Source organism: Leptosomus discolor, chromosome 15 (assembly GCF_034619465.1).
Source record: "Leptosomus discolor isolate bLepDis1 chromosome 15, bLepDis1.hap2, whole genome shotgun sequence".
Lineage (NCBI taxonomy): Eukaryota > Metazoa > Chordata > Aves > Leptosomiformes > Leptosomidae > Leptosomus > Leptosomus discolor.
The window spans coordinates 5,470,199-5,487,161 of record NC_141405.1 but is presented as its reverse complement, the minus strand read 5'-3'; the positions used below and the strand labels follow the sequence as shown (position 1 = coordinate 5,487,161).

General features: G+C 58.3%; 2 protein-coding genes across 4 annotated transcripts; both read left to right on the top strand.

Annotated features, from left to right (window-relative positions):
* Positions 1 to 1,448: 1,448 nt before the first annotated feature.
* On the top strand, positions 1,449 to 4,666 carry PYCR1 (pyrroline-5-carboxylate reductase 1). Its single transcript, XM_086473586.1, has 7 exons — positions 1,449 to 1,515; positions 1,587 to 1,657; positions 1,750 to 1,929; positions 2,588 to 2,809; positions 3,296 to 3,388; positions 3,794 to 3,957; positions 4,056 to 4,666. Exons 1-7 carry the CDS (start codon positions 1,449 to 1,451, stop codon positions 4,213 to 4,215), a joined length of 957 nt encoding a protein of 318 aa, XP_086329712.1. The 3' UTR covers positions 4,216 to 4,666.
* Positions 4,667 to 8,430: 3,764 nt separating this feature from the next.
* MAFG (MAF bZIP transcription factor G) lies at positions 8,431 to 14,440 on the top strand. 3 transcript variants are annotated; one of them, XM_086473582.1, is made up of 4 exons: positions 8,431 to 8,461; positions 12,795 to 12,856; positions 12,946 to 13,341; positions 13,916 to 14,440. In XM_086473582.1, the coding sequence occupies exons 2-4, from the start codon at positions 12,821 to 12,823 to the stop codon at positions 13,973 to 13,975; spliced, it is 492 nt and encodes a 163-aa protein (XP_086329708.1). In that variant the 5' UTR covers positions 8,431 to 8,461; positions 12,795 to 12,820; the 3' UTR covers positions 13,976 to 14,440. The 3 variants fall into 3 exon arrangements, with proteins under 3 accessions (XP_086329708.1, XP_086329709.1, XP_009953963.1); XM_086473583.1 differs by lacking the exon at positions 8,431 to 8,461 and adding an exon at positions 12,476 to 12,666; XM_009955661.2 differs by lacking the exon at positions 8,431 to 8,461 and having other exon boundaries at positions 12,476 to 12,856; positions 12,946 to 13,958.
* The last annotated feature ends 2,523 nt before the right edge of the window (positions 14,441 to 16,963 follow it).

Sequence of the window (16,963 nt, the reverse complement as noted above, 5' to 3'; positions counted from 1 at the left end):
AATCAAATAACTTGCCATAAAACAGTCTTAAGACACCAATCATTCTCAACCTTATCGGTAAACCAAGGTCAGAATGGACAGGCATTAATTTAGCATCACAGATTTGTGTTTGCAGCCAATCTAGACAGCTCCTAGAGGGTTCCAACCTGAAATACAGATATATAAAATCTGAATCTTTAATGGGTTGGGTTTGGGTTTTGTTGTTTGGGGTTTTTTTTCCCTTTCTCTTTCTGAAGGTGGATTCAGTAACCCCAAAACATCACGTTTAGGAACATTCATCCACAGGACACACACTGAGATTTATTTCTGTCAATAAAGGAGTAATTAAAAAGCCAAAGGAGAGGGAAAAAAAAAATAGCGCGGCAAGATTACACTTAGGAACGCAAAGCACCGCCTGGTGCCCGGTTTTTATAGTGAGGCATTTCACAGCGCCCGGCTCTCTCGACAGCCCGTTGCTGCGGGCTCCAAGTGAAGCCTCGGCTGGGACCGATCTCGCCGCGGTGGTGCCGGTTACGGGGACGCGACGCTTCCATCCTGGCCCAAGGCTCGGAACCCCCCGTTCGGGAGGCCTGCGGGTAACGCCGAGCCCAGCACCGAGCCACCGCCCCGGGGCCGCCGCGGCCCGAGCCGCTCCGGCGAAACGCGAACCCGCCCGGGCCGGACACGGGCAGCGCCGCGGGGGCAGCACCGGGCGCCGCCTGCGGCCGAGGAGGGCGCACCGGCGGGAGGGCCAGCGGAGGAGGGGACCCGAGTGCGGAGCGGAGAGCGCCTGGCCCCGCGGGCACCGGGACCCCGGCCCGGCGGGGGGCTCGGCCAGCCCGGCACCGGCCACGCATTCCGCCGGGGCCGCGCTCGGCCCCGCGCCGTGAGGCGTGGGCAGGAGCATCCTCGGAATGTCCGGGCCGGCAGCTGGGGAGGGCCGGGACCGGGACCGGGACCCGCCCTCTCCGCCGCCCCCCCGGCCTGCAGGCACGGCGGCCCCGGGAGGCCCCGGCCCGGTGCCCCCCACCCCGCCCGGAGCCCCTCAGCGTGGCGGGGGCGGCCCCTCGGGGCACGCGGCGGCGCCCGAAGCTTCCAGAAGGGCGCGCGCCGCCGGCCCGCGCCTGCGGCGGGAGGACAGCGCCACCTTGCGGCACAGTGTGACGACTGGCCCCCAGCGGCCGCCGTAGGCGGTGAATGATGCAACACCCGACGCCGGTTGCCCCAATAGCTAGCGAGGGCTGCGCCGGTGGCACCGCCCCTCATCTCTGAGTGGCGGAGGGCCGGCAGGGCCCCACCCTGCCGCCCGCCGATTCGCTGCGCGCCGACGCCTCGCCCCGCTGCCGCGCGTCACCGCCTCCCTGCGCGGTGCGCGGCCACGTGGACGGCGGCACGGCTGCAGGTGGGCTCCGGCGGGACCGAGCACAGCCCCAGCCCCAGCTCCGCTCCGCTCCCCACCGCACCGCACCATGAGCGTGGGGTTCATCGGCGCCGGGCAGCTCGCCTTCGCCCTGGCCAGGGGCTTCACGGCGGCAGGTGGGTGCGGGGCGCAGGGGGCGGCGGGCGGTGCCGGGGCTGCCGGGGCTGACGCGCGGTGCCGTTCGCAGGGGTTCTGGCCGCGCACAAGATCACGGCGAGTTCCCCGGACACCGACCTGCCCACCGTGAGCGGACTGCGGGTGAGTGTGGGCGGGAGGCGGGTGGGCGGCGGTGCTCCCCGAACGGGTCTCCCCGAGCGACAGCGGTCCCGTTTCTCCCCCCCCCGCTGCAGAAAATAGGCGTGAACTTCACGGTGAGCAACAAGGAGACGGTGAAGAGCAGCGATGTCCTCTTCCTGGCCGTGAAGCCCCCCATCATCCCCTTCATCCTGGAGGAGGTGGGCCCTGACATCGAGGCCCGCCACATCGTGGTCTCCTGCGCGGCCGGCGTCACCATTAGCTCCATCGAGAAGGTGAGGGGGGCCGGGCTGGGTCCCACAGCCCCGCAGAGCCGCGCTGTAGTGGACACTCGGTGCCTGGGAGGCGCCCGCCGCAGGGCAGGACCGTGCAGGAGCTGGTCCTGCTCCTCCGGGCCCCCGGAGCTGATGCAGGGGACAGGCGTTACCTGTGCTCCCCGGGACAGGGTTCACGCTGCAGCCAGCTGGCTGCTTTGGGTTGCCTTTGCCTGTCTGCATCAGAAAGTGCTGTAAGAGCCTTTATGCCAGCTCCTCTGTTTCATGAGGTGCTGTCAGATCTTTTTTCTCTCAACAGAGGTGGGTCATCTCCCCTGAATTTCTGCAGGCTTTGTGCTCAGTGTCTGCATGAGCTGTTTTAGAGACTTGTTAGTTGATGTGGGAACGAGCCGCTCAGAGTATCGTTTCCAACAGCAGCTCTGCCCGGCTTCCTGTCTGCGGGCACTGCTAAACACTTCACCTTTAAGTTCTGGCCGCTTTGGCTCAGGGCGGGGAGTTTAGAATACAGGAGTCTCTCTTTTCCCTCTGCTTGTTTTGTTCTTGCCACTGGGGAGTCTCTTCCAAGACAGCCTATTTGGTATGCCGAATGCCCACGAAAGCTCATTTTTCTTTTTTCTTTCTTTGTTTCTTTCTGTCTCCAATAATTTTCTGCCCTAAGAAACTCTCTACCTTCTGCCCCACACCAAAAGTGATCAGGTGCATGACCAACACCCCTGTGATTGTCCGGGAAGGCGCTACAGTCTATGCCACTGGGACTCACGCGGATGTGGAGGATGGGAAGCTCTTGGAACAACTGATGGCCAGTGTAGGCTTCTGCACCGAGGTGGAAGAGGACCTGATAGATGCTGTGACGGGGCTTAGTGGCAGTGGCCCTGCGTATGTATGTGCTGCTTCCTCAATTGTCATGGTCGTGGGGAGAGCAGTAGGCTTTGCATGTGGTGAAAGTCTGTGCAACTTCAGTTTGTCGTTTCTTGTTTTTCTCATCGTTTACATTTGTGATGGGACAGGTAATCCAGGTATCCAGTTTATAACCAGTTTGGGTCAACAACAAAAGTCCATTACCAGTCGGATGAGTCTGAAGTCCATAGCCAGCATGTGGTGTCCACGTGTCCATGTTGCAAAACATGGGCCTGTCGTTAGTAATGACACAGAAGCTGAATTTCGCCCATTCCCCCCACTCCTGAGCTGGAATTAGTGGGAGGGAGGCCTGGCATGGCACCCATGGAGGAGAGGGGGAGGCTTTTGTCAAGTCTGTAAGCGACAGGAATCACGGTGTGATTCTGGAGCCCTGGATTCTCTCCTCCCTGAGACTTATCAGTCTTGGAGTAGAGACTTTCAGTCACCTTCTTCTTCTGTCTGGTCTCAGGCGTTCACTGCCCTGGATGCTCTAGCGGATGGGGGAGTGAAAATGGGACTTCCCCGCAGGCTGGCTGTTCGACTTGGAGCACAGGCTTTGCTGGTCAGTATTTCCTCCTCCAGAACACATTTGAGTTTGTGCCTGCTCTGTGCAGAGTGTTCTGCACATCACGTTTTGAAATTATCTCAGTCCTCTTCCTGAATCTGCTTTAAAAAACGTTTGGTTTGACTGCACACAGGTTCCCGGTGAGGGGACATAGGAAGTGTCCGCAGCAATCTGCTGGCGCTGATGGTGGTGTGAGAGCTGGGGCCTGGGGAACCGTGACTCCTCTGCAGGCTTTTTCAGCTCTGAAAAGTGTTTTGGCAGCCTGCTAATGGCTCTCGGGCAGGAGCCCCGTTTGGCCCACTGTGAGTGTTGGGTGCTGCTCTGTGCAGCAGAGAGCAGGAGTATTTGACAGTCACTTCCTCAGCCAGGGCTCTGGCAGCTATTTTCTCTTCCTTGCTATAGGGTGCTGCCAAAATGCTGTTAGAATCTGAGCAGCATCCCGGTCAGCTGAAGGACAATGTCTGCTCGCCCGGAGGAGCCACCATCCATGCCCTGCACTTCCTGGAGAGTGGTGGCTTTCGCTCCCTCCTAATCAATGCTGTGGAGGCTTCCTGCATCCGGACAAGGTGGGCACCTAGGATGTCCTAAAGAGCCTGCAAAATGCTGCCCAGCCTCTCCATCTTTTCCTTTTGCTGTGTCTTTCTCTCTCACCACCCCAATGCAGGGAGCTGCAGCATTTGGCAGACCAAGAGAAGATCTCCCCAGCAGCCATAAAGAAGACTTTGTTGGATAAGGTGAAGCTGGAATCTTCTTCTCTGTCTGTGGCATCTGCCAGCAAAGTCAGCCTGTTCAACACTACGAGCCCCAGCAGCAAGAAGAACTGACCAGACTGCTGTAGTCTTACGGTGCTGAACAGTCTCTTCCATGCCCTTTCTTTTTTCTCTAAGGAAAAACGCTCACTCTGAGTGTTGGTGTCCCCCATACCCAGCTCTTTGCTTGCAGCAGCTGTGGGACAGTGCAACGCTGTAGAAGAGGGTCTTTAACCTGTAGTGGGGTTGGTGCAAACAGGTCCCTGGCATTGCCGTTCTGTTGGGCAGGGGTGACGCCATCATCAGAGCTTCATCAAGGGCACTGTCCAGAAGCCTTGGTTACCTCTAGGACTCTGGCAGTGTTTGTGGTGTCCCATGCAGAAATGGTTTCTAATAGGATTTATTGAAAGATTTCAGAGTGTCTTTTGGTTTCAAAGGTTTGAGCCAGGCCTGGATTCCTCTTGCCCCATCTTGCATCTGCTGTCGGAGCTTGTCTCTTGTTGCTGTCCTCATTAGCTAGAGCAGGTGCTGCCACACAGACGCAGTGCTGCGCACTACGTTGGGGGCTGAGCCCTAAAGCTTCTCTCGGAAGGGACCAAAGTGCCTCTGCCCCATCTCCCATCCGCCTCGACTTTGAGACAGATTGTGTGAACCTCTGGACCACACTCCGCTTCTCTCTTTGGCAGCCACCCCTTTTCTCTGCTCTTGCTGGTTTGGGGAACCATGAACTGCTCTCGCTGTCCCTCTTTTGCCGCTAGCCTAGCTTGGGTGGTTGGGCAGGTGGAGAGATCGTGAGTGCTCCCTTTTCCCTCTGACACCTCTTCATGCTCTCTGTGGGCAGAATCTGCTCCCATGCGCCCATGGATGTGTTTCAGTGTCACTGTACTCCCTGATGCTCCCCTTGTGCTTTGCACTGCTCCTGGGGCAGCTGGGAGGCGAGCTGAAGTCAAGGCCAACCTCCTCCAGAGAAAGCCGCCTTCTGTACCATTCCTTTAGACTCAAGCAGGGGTTCGAACCCAGGTGCTGAGCTGCTGCATGGCAGCAGGACTTCTCAGCACCTTTCCTTGCATCAGGCTGTACCTCCTTGGACTGCAGTGTTGCCTGTTGACAGGGGCTGCTCTGCTTCAGCTTGTGCACTCTGGCTGTGTTGTGGTGGGCTGGTTGTCGCTTCCAGACAGCGTTTCTCCCAGCAGAGCCCCTGGGCTGGTGAAATCCAGCACAACAGCCCTGTGTCACCTTATCTTGGCACAGTTAACATGTCTCTGGTATTTTCTAGACTGTTTCTCTTTTCTTCCTGTTTCTCTGAAGGTGTTGCACTGCTAACAGCTGGAAGGGGAAAACGGCTAGAAAAAAGTTTGGGGCTGCTTCACGCAGTTGCATTCCTAGTTCTTTGGAATACAAGACTAAAGGGAATCATCTGGTCTGGCTTGTGGCTGGCTCACATCTTGTCCCGTCTCGACTAGCTTGTCCTGCATGAGACCCAGGAGGAAAGTCAGTCCTTGCTTGACACAAAAGAAGTTTCAGGGAGGACTTGAGAATACCTGATGCCTGTCTGACAATGAGAACTTGCTTGGTGAAACACATCCAGATGACTGCTACCCTTGCTGTTCTGGTCTGGAGAATTTCCCAGGTCTGACTCAAATTTACAAGCAAGAAACAGCAGTGAAGTCTGGGGCCTAGGAGCAGTGGTCCCTTCTGCCCCTGAAACCGCAGTATTTGAGGGAGGAATCTGGCCAGGGTTGTGGGAGCAGCAAGCGGAGGGTGGCTCTGCTCGACCCTTCCTGCTGCTGGCACAGTGCCGAGCACCAGGCCAGGCGTGAGCAGGCACTGTGCTGTGTCGAGGGCAGTGCAGCACCTCTCTTCCCTGGGCCTGTTGGGGAAAGGGATGAAGTCAAAGGACAGAAGGGACCAATGCTCTGATCGGACAGAAGGTGAACTACAGCCTGTCATCTAGAAAGATGGTTAACCTTTCCTTCAGGCACAGTCTTGGGAGCCAGCCCCAGAACAGCAGCAAAGAGGAGACTGCATCTACTGCTTTCTGTGATTTCTTTATCGCCAGTGTCCCTGCGTGGTTCCTTGCCTCTCTGCTTTTCTGCCAGAGCCCAAGTCCTGTCCCAAGCCAGAAAACTGCACAGAACATGCCAGCTGTCCCTACCACTTTTATGGGGCTGCAGTAGGAGCAACATGCTGGGGTGGTGGACTGGATAACTTGTATTATATTCCACCTTTGGCTATACCAGAGGAGTGCTGGTAAAAGGAGGGCATTTAAGATGGGCTTATTGTCTTCTGAGGAATCCTGGAAATGCAGGCAAGGCAGGAAAAGCATTTCTGTATTGATGCAGAGGCTGCCAAAGGTGCTAGTAACGTTGAAGTAGTTTTAGTGTTAGGCTTTCAGCTGGTAGGCCGGGTATGACCCTATAGGCATGACAGATGGTTACCCCTCTTCCCTCTTTATATAATAAACTCTTTTCCAACAGAGCTGTGGCTGGTCCCAGCTGCTTGGTCTGGGTATATCTCTCGCCTCTGGCAGCAGCCACTGGGTCCTTACTGCCCACAGTGAGTGTGCTCAGGGTGTGCTGCAAACCTGTCTCTGAGGCTAGTTTGTCTGGGCGTGGGACTGGGAATTGTATCAGCCTGTTTCTCATCACCAATGGTTCCTGAGCAGCAACACAGAAGTTCCTCTAGGGCCCTGTGCTACTAGTTTTTGGAGATTTAAAGAGAATGGAAGGAGGAAAACCTTGCTGAAATCTGACATGAAGGACTTGGAGCGTTAGTCCTTCTCAGAGCATCCTGACCCTTTAGGCTTTCTAGCAGTTCTGCCACTGCATACAACATTCCATGGGAGGTGGGGGGGTGTTGCACGTTCATCCGTTTCCCTGCTCAGAAGCTGTGAATACCCGATGCAGACAGGCCAGGCTGGAAGTCTGGCTGATGCAAAATGAAAGGGAATGTTGCAGAGAGTTTCAACTTGGCTGGTAAAGTGTAATGCAGAATAAAAGGTAGGATGGCTGAGCTTGAGCCCCTCTGCAGGGAGACTTGACGGGCTGCCCCAGTGTACCTGCAGAGAGGCAGAGCTATAGATGAGCTTCCCGGATGCTTGTAGACCTGTAACCGAGCTGGTCACCACAGCAGATGGAAAGCCCAGCCTGTCAAGGGCTGCAAAAGAGCCCTACAGGACTCGAGTCCCGTGTGCCCAGCAGGGAGCGGAGGTGCTGCTGCCGAATGCCCAGGGCCCAGGCTGCTTCCTCCTGAGGAGACAGCTTGCTGCTTGATGTTGCATCAGTATGCCCAGATTCATTGCCGCACCTTCCACTTGGCCTGCATCCTCATCCTTCTCTGGTGTGCACTCGGCAGCCTTGCTTTGTGCTCTGCTTGCAGCACAGCAGTAAACGTGGTGGGCAGCAGCGTTCCCGTGCTACGGACGGCAGCTAGAGCAGAGCGGGTGTAAGCACCCCTGGGGCGAGCCTGGCACGGTCCGGGGGGGCAGCGTCTCGCAGCTGAACGCTTTCTAGCCAGGGCTGGCTCCAGCACTGTCACCGGTGCCTAGGAGAGCTGCTGCAAAGGCCTCTCTTGAGGTCAGCGTGGTCGGCGGAGACCTCGCTGCTCCTCCGCGCAGTTTCAGCAGCTCGAAGAAACCGCGGATGCAGCAAAGAGCCGCTGAACGGGAGCGCGGGGCCTCCCGGAGGAGAGGACGCCTGCAGCAAAGAGCCGCTGAACGGGAGCGCGGGGGCTCCCGGAGGAGAGGACGCCTGCAGCAGGCAGCTGTGCTCCCCTCTGCACGGGAGCCAAGTTAAAACGGAGGACCTGGAACCGGGGGCAGCCCGGGGGGAGCGGCACCCGCTGCTCCTGCTGCGCGCTGCTAACACGCGTGGAAGCCCAAGGGAGGCGGCCGCCGATTCCGGGGTCAGGGGTGCCGGGAGACACCCCCCCCGTTGCCGATCCACTGGGTGCAACGGGCACGGCTGCGACGGCGGCAGGGCTCGCCCCGGACCGGGAGCTGCCCTGCACCGACAGAGAGAAGACGGCCCCGGGGCCGGGGAACCCCGCGGCCCCTGGGCTGGCCCTGCACCCCGGGGCGGAGCGCGGGAGGCGACGGGCGCGCCCCGGCCCCGCCACCGCCCCTCCACGGCGCCGCCCCCGCCAGGAGCGCGCGTCCCCCTTAAGGGTCGGGGCGGTTGCGCCGGGCGCTTCATGAATGGAGCCACGTGACCCAAACATCACGTGACGCGTCCGTGAGCGGCGGCGGCGGCGGCTCGCGGCGTCCCGGTCCCTCCCAGCGCGGCCTCCCCGCCCGGCCCAGCCCCGGCGGCCCCGTGAGGAGGTGAGCGCCACCGGCGCCGGCTGCGGCGGCGGGCGCGGCCCGGGCGGCGGGCGCGGCCCTGGCACCGGGCGGGGCGGGGCGGCGGGCCGGTCCCCGGGGGCGGGCCGGGGCGGGGCGGGCGCGGCGAGCCCGGGATGGCGGCCGGGGCCGCTGCCGCCGCGGGTCGGCGGGTGCAGCGCGGGGCCGCCGTCGCTGACTCACGGCGGGGGTTCCGGGGCCGGGGCCGCCCTGGCGCCGCCCGTCGCGCCGCCCGCCCCTGCCCTCCGCCCCGCCCGGTCCCCCGCCCCGCGGCCGAGCAACAGGTGCGCGGGGCCGCCGGCCTCGGGCCCGGCCCCGCCCGCCGCCTCGCGGGGCCGCCGGTGCGCACCACGGGCGCGTCCCGCCCCTCCTTCCCGCGGCTGCTGCCGGCCCCGGTCGGCCCGCGGACCGGCTGCCCCCGGGCCAGGCCCGTCGCCCCGTCCCCGCTGCGCCCCCGGGCGCTCAGCCCCGCCGCACCCCCGGAGCCCGGTGCGGCCGCGGCCTGGCCCGCCCGCCGGGGGTCCTCGGGCCTCGGCTCCCGAGAGGGGCGGAGGTGCGGGCCCTGCCGGGCGGCGGCCCCCTAGGAGGCTTCCTCGGCCACCGGCTCATGCCGCGGGCTTTCTTCTTGTCGGGTGGTTTCCCTCCCAAGGAGAGGGGGCGAAGGTCTGGAGGGGGTGAGGAGCCACCAAGGGGTCTCGCTGGTGTCCTTGCCCCCTCGGGGCAGCCACGCTTCCCCGCTGCCCTCGCCTCGGCCTGGCCAGACCCCCTAGGAGAGCTGGTGGCTGAGGGGACATGGCTGCGAGGTTCTCGCCTCTGTTCATAGGGGCCTGCGGACTTCCCGCCCCGCTGGAGCCCCCAATGCTTGGTGGGCAAGTGGAGCGGGCTGAGGGCTGGGGGTCTGCTCGGTGCTGAGTGCCGCAGTGGGTTCCCTCAGCGGTGGGAAGCAAGCTGCTCCAGCGGGACTGTGGGGCAGGCTGCAACGCCTGACCGACGCAGGGCGTCTGTGCGTGTGCATGGGGGGTCTTGCTGTCCAGGGCTGGGGACGTCTCCCTCTGCCCAGGGTGTGTGACATTTGAGCTGCACGGTTAGAGGAAGGCATGGCCGGGAGGCTGGCAGGGCTCTCTGAGCGCCAGCTCTTTCCTTTCCCTGTGCAGGGTCACAGCTGTCTGGGTGGGTAGAGTCCCTGAGGGCAGAACTGCTATCAAAGTGCCCTGGGCTGGACACAGCTCACCAGGGACTCCCAGGGGCAGGGGGGCACAGGAGAGTTGCTGTCCTGTCTCCACGTGTAATTGGGGGAGCTGTCCAGTTTCTTTGGACTCCTGGGAGGGCTGTGTGAGCTGATTCACCAGGCAGCAAATCAACAGGGTCTGAAACCCATGCTGCAGGAGAGAGTTCTGGTGCGGAGTGCCCGACCGCTGCCACCAAACCACGCTCCTCTGCCCGCCTGGTGCTGCGGGGCCCGCTATGGAGCACAGCCCCTTCCTCTGCCTCCCTGTCCCTGCAGATAGGCCTCCTTCCCTCCCGGCGCCTTCTCCGGGCCAGCCTGTGCTGGAATGGTGACGTCAGTGTGTTTACACGGGGCTCGTGGCACGGTTCCGCGATCAGGAATGTGGAGAATGGGGCCCGCGTTGAATCATGCGCGGTGCTGTCAGCTCCCTTGTGCTGCCTTTGAGCTGAGGAGAGAATTGGCTGTGCTTGTGCTGAGTTCAGGCCTTTTGAGCTCCGGGGAAATGTGTTGAGGCTGCATTTTCTTCATTGCAGTCATCGCGTTTGGCACTTTTCAGTGTGATCTTTCTTCAGGAAGCTGTCAAAAGCTGAGTGATCAGCAGTCTGGAGAGTTAGGCCAAGTTTGGTCTCTGTCTTGGTGCCAGTTCTCTGGGTGTCCTCTCTGTGAGCTGCCAAATAGCCCTGCCTGTGGGCTTTCAAATAGGACCCAGAAAATAGCCAACAGCCAGTCTTTGGTTGTTCTTCCCGTTCTACTGACTGACTTGTGTGTTGCTGTGTCTCATTTTGATCCCTTTGGGAAGGGGAATGAGGAGAGGTGGGACCACCAGCTGCTTTTAGGGGTGGTCCTGTTACAGCTTTGACAGCTGTTGTGGGAGGCTTCTGCCTGAGGAGGCTGGATTCCTCCAGGTAAAAACGCCTGACTCTTAAAAGTTCAAGGAAAGTTAAATGGCCGTTGTCAGGGCCCAGCCTCTTCTCTTGTCTGCTGATAGCTCTCTCCCCCGTCTCAGCGTTAGCAGAAGTCGTGATGGAAAGGCTTGTTTCTACAAGTCGCTGCCTCTGCAGTGTCTGGGCTGTGTGAGCACCCCTTCCGATTCCCCAGCCTGTCCCAAGCAGCTCTTCCCAGTACCCTGCCTGATGCAGCACGTTTGTTGCCTTGTTTGCTTTGTTTCTGCTCTGTGCTAATGAGGGAAGCTTGAGTGCTTGCCAGGCAGCTGGAAATTCTTCAGCGCCACAAGGCAAATTGCTGTGGTCCCACTGGCCACACCTGCCCTTGGCTCTCAGGCTCACTGGAGGACAGTGCAGAGGTGCTGCAGGGTTGGTGACATCATCGGTCTCCCCAGCTATCCCCTTCCTTCTCCCCATCTCCCAGCAGCCATGTCATTTGCCAACTAGGAGCAGAGGAAAGACGTAAAACCGTGTGGGAAAGAGCGAAGGATTGATTTTTGTGAAGCAGTTGCTTGCGTGCTGTCTGTCTGGTGTCAGGCTGCTTCACTGCAGCTGCCTTCCTTGGGCTGCAAAGTGACCCTTTTACAGCAGCATTGTCGGGCTGTGGCCGACATGTCATTGGAAGGAGCATTGTCCTCTGGGTATAAATAGCCTGCCTCCTGGCAGGCTGGAGGCTTTGGGAACGTCTCTTCCCGTGTCCTGGGGAATGCTGACCCTGTTCACCTCCAATAGGTGGTGGATGCATTGCGGGGAGCCTGCGCCACAGCTGCTGGAAGAGCATAAATTTGTATTTGCTGACTCGTGCATCTGGTTCTTGGCTATAACTGTACATCAGTGCCTTTTGCAGTTAGCAAAGCGATAGCAAACAAAAATGTTGTTGACTGTTGGGCACCGAAGAGATAAAAGGTCCAGAGGTGTTTGTAGACTGCGCTTGCACAGGAGCGTGTGTCCTGCTCAGGGAAGTGTGCGGCTCCTGGCTGTTGAAGGCACAGCTATGTCTGTCGAGCAGCAGCTGAGCGGATTAATTCATTGGGCAGTGCAGTAGCACTCTGAACTCCAGCTTGAGGGCAAGAGGTGTGTAGGGACAGAAACAGGAGCTTGGATATGAGTTGCTGTAAAAGCAGGCCTGTGAATTGCTCTTACCAGTCCTGTCTTCAGTGTCAGTGAAGGAGTCTGCCCTCCTCTGAGTTTGGCTGCCCTGTAATCTTTGTTTTCTTGTAAGCATGCCTTGGCTCTGAAGATAAGGAGGGAGAAAGTGGTTCTGGGTTCTCAGGGACTGAGAAGGACTTTCTCACAAAAAGGACCTACAGCTTTGCATGACTAGGAGAGGTGAAGTCTGCTGAGGCATCGGCCTGAATTTGTGATGGGATTCCAGTGTGCCCAAATGCTTCCTTGTGCTGCAGTATCAGGTTGTCCTTCTCTTCCTTGGGAAAGGCTGGGTACAGAACTTTGGCTTGAACCTGGATAAGCTGGCTTTCCTGAGAAGCAGAAAATTTTTGGAGAGAAGTCAGCGCAGCAGTCGTGTTCTCCCATCCTGCTGGATGACCGGTGAGGTGTGCTGTGGAGGCAAAGGCTTCCCCTGCGCTCCTTGCCCAGGGTCACGTGTTCTTGAACAGCACTGGTTTGGGTCCTTGGCAGCACCTAGAATCTGGTAGGACTCTTGTCCTGGGGAGTTTGGGCCGTGCTTGGGCACCTGTTGGAAGGGCGTGTCAGAGCCACTGGCTGCCTTGCTCTGCTTGGGAGTGACAAGGATCAGGCTGGGAGCAAGAGGCGCAGAGTGCCAGCGTGCTGAGTCAGCATGACTGGCCCGGAGCAGCCGTGCTCTGGACCCAGCCTGCTGCCTGCCAGGCTATTTTTAAAAATGTGGCTTCTGTGTATTCTGACTCCTCCTAGTTTTTTAATTTCCTCCACCCCAAGCAGGAAAAAAAAAAGCAAACAGCATTGCCAAAACGTCTCTGTGGGAGTAGAGGTGTGGAAGGGCAGCAGTTTCTGCTCAGGGACAGAGTCTGCTGCTTGTGAGTCCAGCTCAGTCGAGTGCTTGTCGAGCGTCATCTGGGGAGAGGGGACCACGAGGCACTGCTGCTGGACCCTGCTGTGGCTCTGCAGCGTCCTGGGGGCTAACCTGACCTTCCTTCCCTTCCAGAACCTGATTGACAAGGCTGTCGTGTTATGACGACCCCCAACAAAGGAAACAAGGCCTTGAAGGTAAAGCGGCAGGTGGAGGAAAGGGGTGCGGGTGGCGGGTGCAGGCATCTGCGCCCGGTCTCACAAGTGTGTGCTGCCTTCTCTTCCAGGTGAAGCGGGAGCCAGGTGAGAATGGGACCAGCTTGACAGATGAGGAGCTGGTGACCATGTCTGTGCGGGAGCTGAACCAGCATCTACGGGGCCTGTCAAAGGAGGAGATCATCCAGCTGAAGCAGCGTCGGCGCACGCTGAAGAACCGGGGCTACGCGGCCAGCTGCAGAGTCAAGCGTGTTACCCAGAAGGAGGAACTGGAGAAGCAGAAGGCTGAGCTGCAGCAAGAAGTGGAGAAGCTGGCCTCTGAGAACGCCAGCATGAAAATGGAACTCGATGCTCTCCGCTCCAAATACGAGGCTCTCCAGAACTTCGCCAGAACCGTGGCCCGGAGCCCAGTGACCCCTGCGCGGGGGCCTCTCACCGCCACTATGGGGCCCCTTGTCCCTGGCAAGGTGGCTACCACTAGTGTCATCACAATAGTGAAATCCAAAACGGACGCCCGGTCTTAGTGAAGCGAGTGTTGCCTGAGCTTGTCTGTGCAGGGCAATTAGGCACAAAACCAGCCTGGAATCCCCAAAGCACAAATGCTCCCCACATGGGTCTGGGTTCCTTCTACTTGGCCCAGGACTGGCCTGCTGATCACTCCAGTTTTGTTTTGTTGTGTCCAGATTGGTATGAGCAGTGGTGATGCATCCCTTTCCCTGTGCAGACAGAGCCTCCCACCCAGCGGTCTGTAGCCCTCAGGCGCCCTTGGGACAGACTGCGAGATCTTGGTTTTCCAGCCAAAGAAAGTCTGTGCAGTGTGGCCGACGGCAGGGCTTTGGGGAGGGTCTGGAGGGAGGCTTTCTTCCTGGGGGCCGGGAACCCTAATTTTCGGTCACTTCCAAAGGCTTTATTTCATTACTCTTCCAGGTGGTGCATCTCGGTGCCTGACTGCCAGGCGCCTGAACCTGCTGCTTTTGTCTCCTTTGGTACCTGTAGTTGCAGTTGGGCTGTTCCGTGTAATAGGTTTTTATTCCTTTCTAGGTGTGCCTCTGTGCCCCAGCAGTGGGTTTCCTTCAGACGTCCGTTGCGTTAGCTGTGTAAACTAGCAGTGGTGGAAAGGAAGATGCTGTCGTGCCCGGCTGCCTCTGCCCCAGCGTCGGGGAAGGGGTTGGGACAGGGCCCATGCAGGCGCCCCACGCCCCAGGGGCAGGAGGGAAGGTACCGTGTTGACTGCAGGCCGGTTTTGTGCCTAATGGGTTGCACTGAACAAGACCAAAATCACTAGTTGTTACCGTGTTTTGAGGGTATCAAGTGTCTCTAGTGTGATGGTTTACACAACCAGTTTATGTGGTTAAATAGCCCTTTATTTAAAGAGAGAAACATCATTTTAAGAGTTATTAAATTATCTAAGTTTAAAATTAAAATCAGACAGAAGAGAGAGCGTATTTATAGTCAGCTTTTTTATCTGAGAGGGCGAGAATATTTGGCCATATGAATGAGGAAATATTCTCGGAGACTTTGCTAGTTAAAAGTTAATAAATAAATAATTTTAAAGTTTCTCATGAACCTCCTGCAAACTGTTTGTGGCTCTGAGGTTAGTTTTTATAAAGAGTTATCAGACTTTATTTATAAAACGTAGAAAAAGACAAAAAAAGAGGCAAGTCCTGTTTGATATCTTTTTGCAATTGTACCAAAAGTGACTTATTCTTGACCTTGCTGGCTTCTGTTGTGTCCCCTTGTGTTGTGCGCTCTGAGCTCTCGCGTGGCGCTGTGGTGTGGTGGTGCCAGTGGCTGCCTTCGCCACGTGCTGTCGTTTCATGCTGCCGTCATTTCCCCTAAGCTGGACCGAGAGATTGAGTTGGAGTCTCTCCGAATTCTCCAGGAGAATTCTGGCACGCAGGCAAAGGTGCTGCTGTTCTTGAAGGCAAGAATGAATGGCTGGTGCAACTGAGTAGTGCTGCCTGCCCAGAAAACGCTTCTCTGCAGAGGTGTGCTGCAGGAGCACAGCAGCGTGGGCCTCCCGCTGAGCAGCTGACGCCGGGTAACTCAGTTACCTGGATGGGGAAAACGTTGCGCTTTCCTTCCTCCAGCAAAGCTGGTAGAGAAGTAATACAAGGGAGACTTGGCCGAGTTTAGGAGGAGACTGATGGGATTTAACTCTGGAATTGGATCCTGTGGTCAGAACTTGTGCTGCTCTTGTGGCTCATCTGACAAGAGGGGCGAGTCTGCCTGCCTTCTGGGCAGTGCGGGACCAGCGCCAGTCCTGAGTGTCCGCACATTGCCGAAAATTAAGCTGTGGCATGGTTGCTGTCTTTCCTGGTGCAGCTCCTGTCCGTGAGCGTTGGAAGAGTGCTTAGACTTAGAGCTGTGCGACACAGCTGAGAAGCTATTTGTGGCCAGGCTCCATTTCCACAAACACTTTGATCCCCCTCTCCCCTCCCCAAAGATTTGAGGTGATTACTGAGTTGTTTTAGAGAAGCAGGACATGGGGGTGAAGTCTACATGAACTCCTGGCTGCTGGAAGTCTCCTGAGCGGAGGGGACAGACCAGGATGGCTCAAGTGAAACCACAGTCTTGCGGGGAGGCGTGGTTCACAATACTGGGTGGTTTTTGGTGATGTGTTTCTCACATAGCTGAATTGATACTGCTGTCCTCTCGGCTGAGAAGCAGGTAAACATGATGAAAGCTGCAGTGTGGCAGGAGAGGAGCAGATGGTGGGGATTTTCTGCTGGAGGGGGACATCAGTTTTGCTCTGATTGATTGGGAGCTTAGGGAGAAGCTGTTTGGGGTGCTTTTCCCAGTGAACTTCCTGAACAAGGAGCGGGTTAGAACATTGCCCCCAGGCTTCCCCTTCCCAGCCCTGGAATTTCTCTTCTCTGGGCTGAAGTGTCTGACATGCCGCTTCCCAGCCATTCACCAGATGGGCTATGCATTGAGCAGCACTCAGCGCAGAGCTCTGGGCTCTAACCTTTGTCTTCCAACTGGTGATGTGGTGCCTGGAAGAGGTGAGATGTTCCAAAACACAGAGACCTCCAGTTGGCCTGGGGTGTCAGTCCCAACCCTGTCCTTCCTGGCACCAGCCTGAGATCAAACCTGGCTAGAGCGCCGTTGTGAACCCAGCTGGAGGCCTGACCTCAGCAGGGTGAGCAGCCAAGGTGGTGTGTATGGGGCTGGCTCAGAACTGAGCTCCAGGGGCTGGAGGCTGTGGTGTGAGGAGGGCCCCATCAACAGAGCAGGTGATGACGGGCAGTCCTGCAGCCGTGGTGAACTTGCTTCTGTTGTACTCTGCAGCAAGGACTGCAGCTGGGTGGCAGCCATGCTGTTGCTGGTAAGAGACTGCATTGGTTTGGAGGGAGGCTGTCAGTCAGGAGGACAGAGCAGGCGGCAGTACCGACTCCAGCAGATGTTAACACTGTCGTTTCTCCTCCCCTGTGCTGTGCTTGCTAGTTTGTGGCCCCAGCCTACCCCGAGTGGCCGAGTGTGTTCGATGAGGACATGTTGAGTAGAGGGGAGCAGGTGCAAAGCCACGGCTGAAGGGTGCCTGTGTGGTGAACAAGCTCTGCGGGTGCTGAGCTGGATGGCAGCAGGGATGTGGTCCCCTCGTGAGCACTGCTTTCCCATGCTAGCGTGTTGGTTTTGGTTTTGTTCTCAGTGAAGTGTTGGACCCCGAGTGATGTATTTCTGCAGTGTCCAAGGAGTCTCTCCCGTCCTGCTCCGGGGGAGCCGGTCCCCTGCCAGCTGGCTTCCCGTGCCCGTGCAAGGCAACCCCTGCCCCGAGCCGTCACGCTGACCTTTTTCTCTCGTATATAGCGTTCTGGAGTGTGACAGTTCTTGTTCCTGAGGTGCTCGTTCGTTTGGTTTCCTGCTGTGAAGGGTGTCGTGTTTTCTTTCTCCTTTTCCTGGTGCCGTTTCCGCGGTGGTTGGGGAGGGGGGGCCCTGCCCCGGCCTGCCCGCGAAGCGACCCGTGGAGTGTACCCCCGCGCCGCCGCCGGGGGTTTGTGTATCTTGTGGTGAATTGTGTAAAGTTATTCCCTCCTCGCGCAGCCCGGGGGGGGCGCTGCTCTCCGGAGGGAGCGAGGGCCGGGCTGG

Excerpts from the sequence above, each read along its gene's own strand:
- PYCR1 (XM_086473586.1), top strand. The coding sequence starts at position 1,449 with ATGAGCGTGGGGTTCATCGGCGCCGGGCAGCTCGCCTTCGCCCTGGCC. Across the intron at positions 1,930-2,587 it reads CCATTAGCTCCATCGAGAAG|AAACTCTCTACCTTCTGCCC; the intron begins GTGAGGGGGGCC and ends TTCTGCCCTAAG. Across the intron at positions 3,958-4,055 it reads GCTTCCTGCATCCGGACAAG|GGAGCTGCAGCATTTGGCAG; the intron begins GTGGGCACCTAG and ends ACCCCAATGCAG.
- MAFG (XM_086473582.1), top strand. The coding sequence starts at position 12,821 with ATGACGACCCCCAACAAAGGAAACAAGGCCTTGAAG. Across the intron at positions 12,857-12,945 it reads AAGGAAACAAGGCCTTGAAG|GTGAAGCGGGAGCCAGGTGA; the intron begins GTAAAGCGGCAG and ends CTTCTCTTCCAG. Across the intron at positions 13,342-13,915 it reads GGCCCCTTGTCCCTGGCAAG|GTGTGCCTCTGTGCCCCAGC; the intron begins GTGGCTACCACT and ends ATTCCTTTCTAG.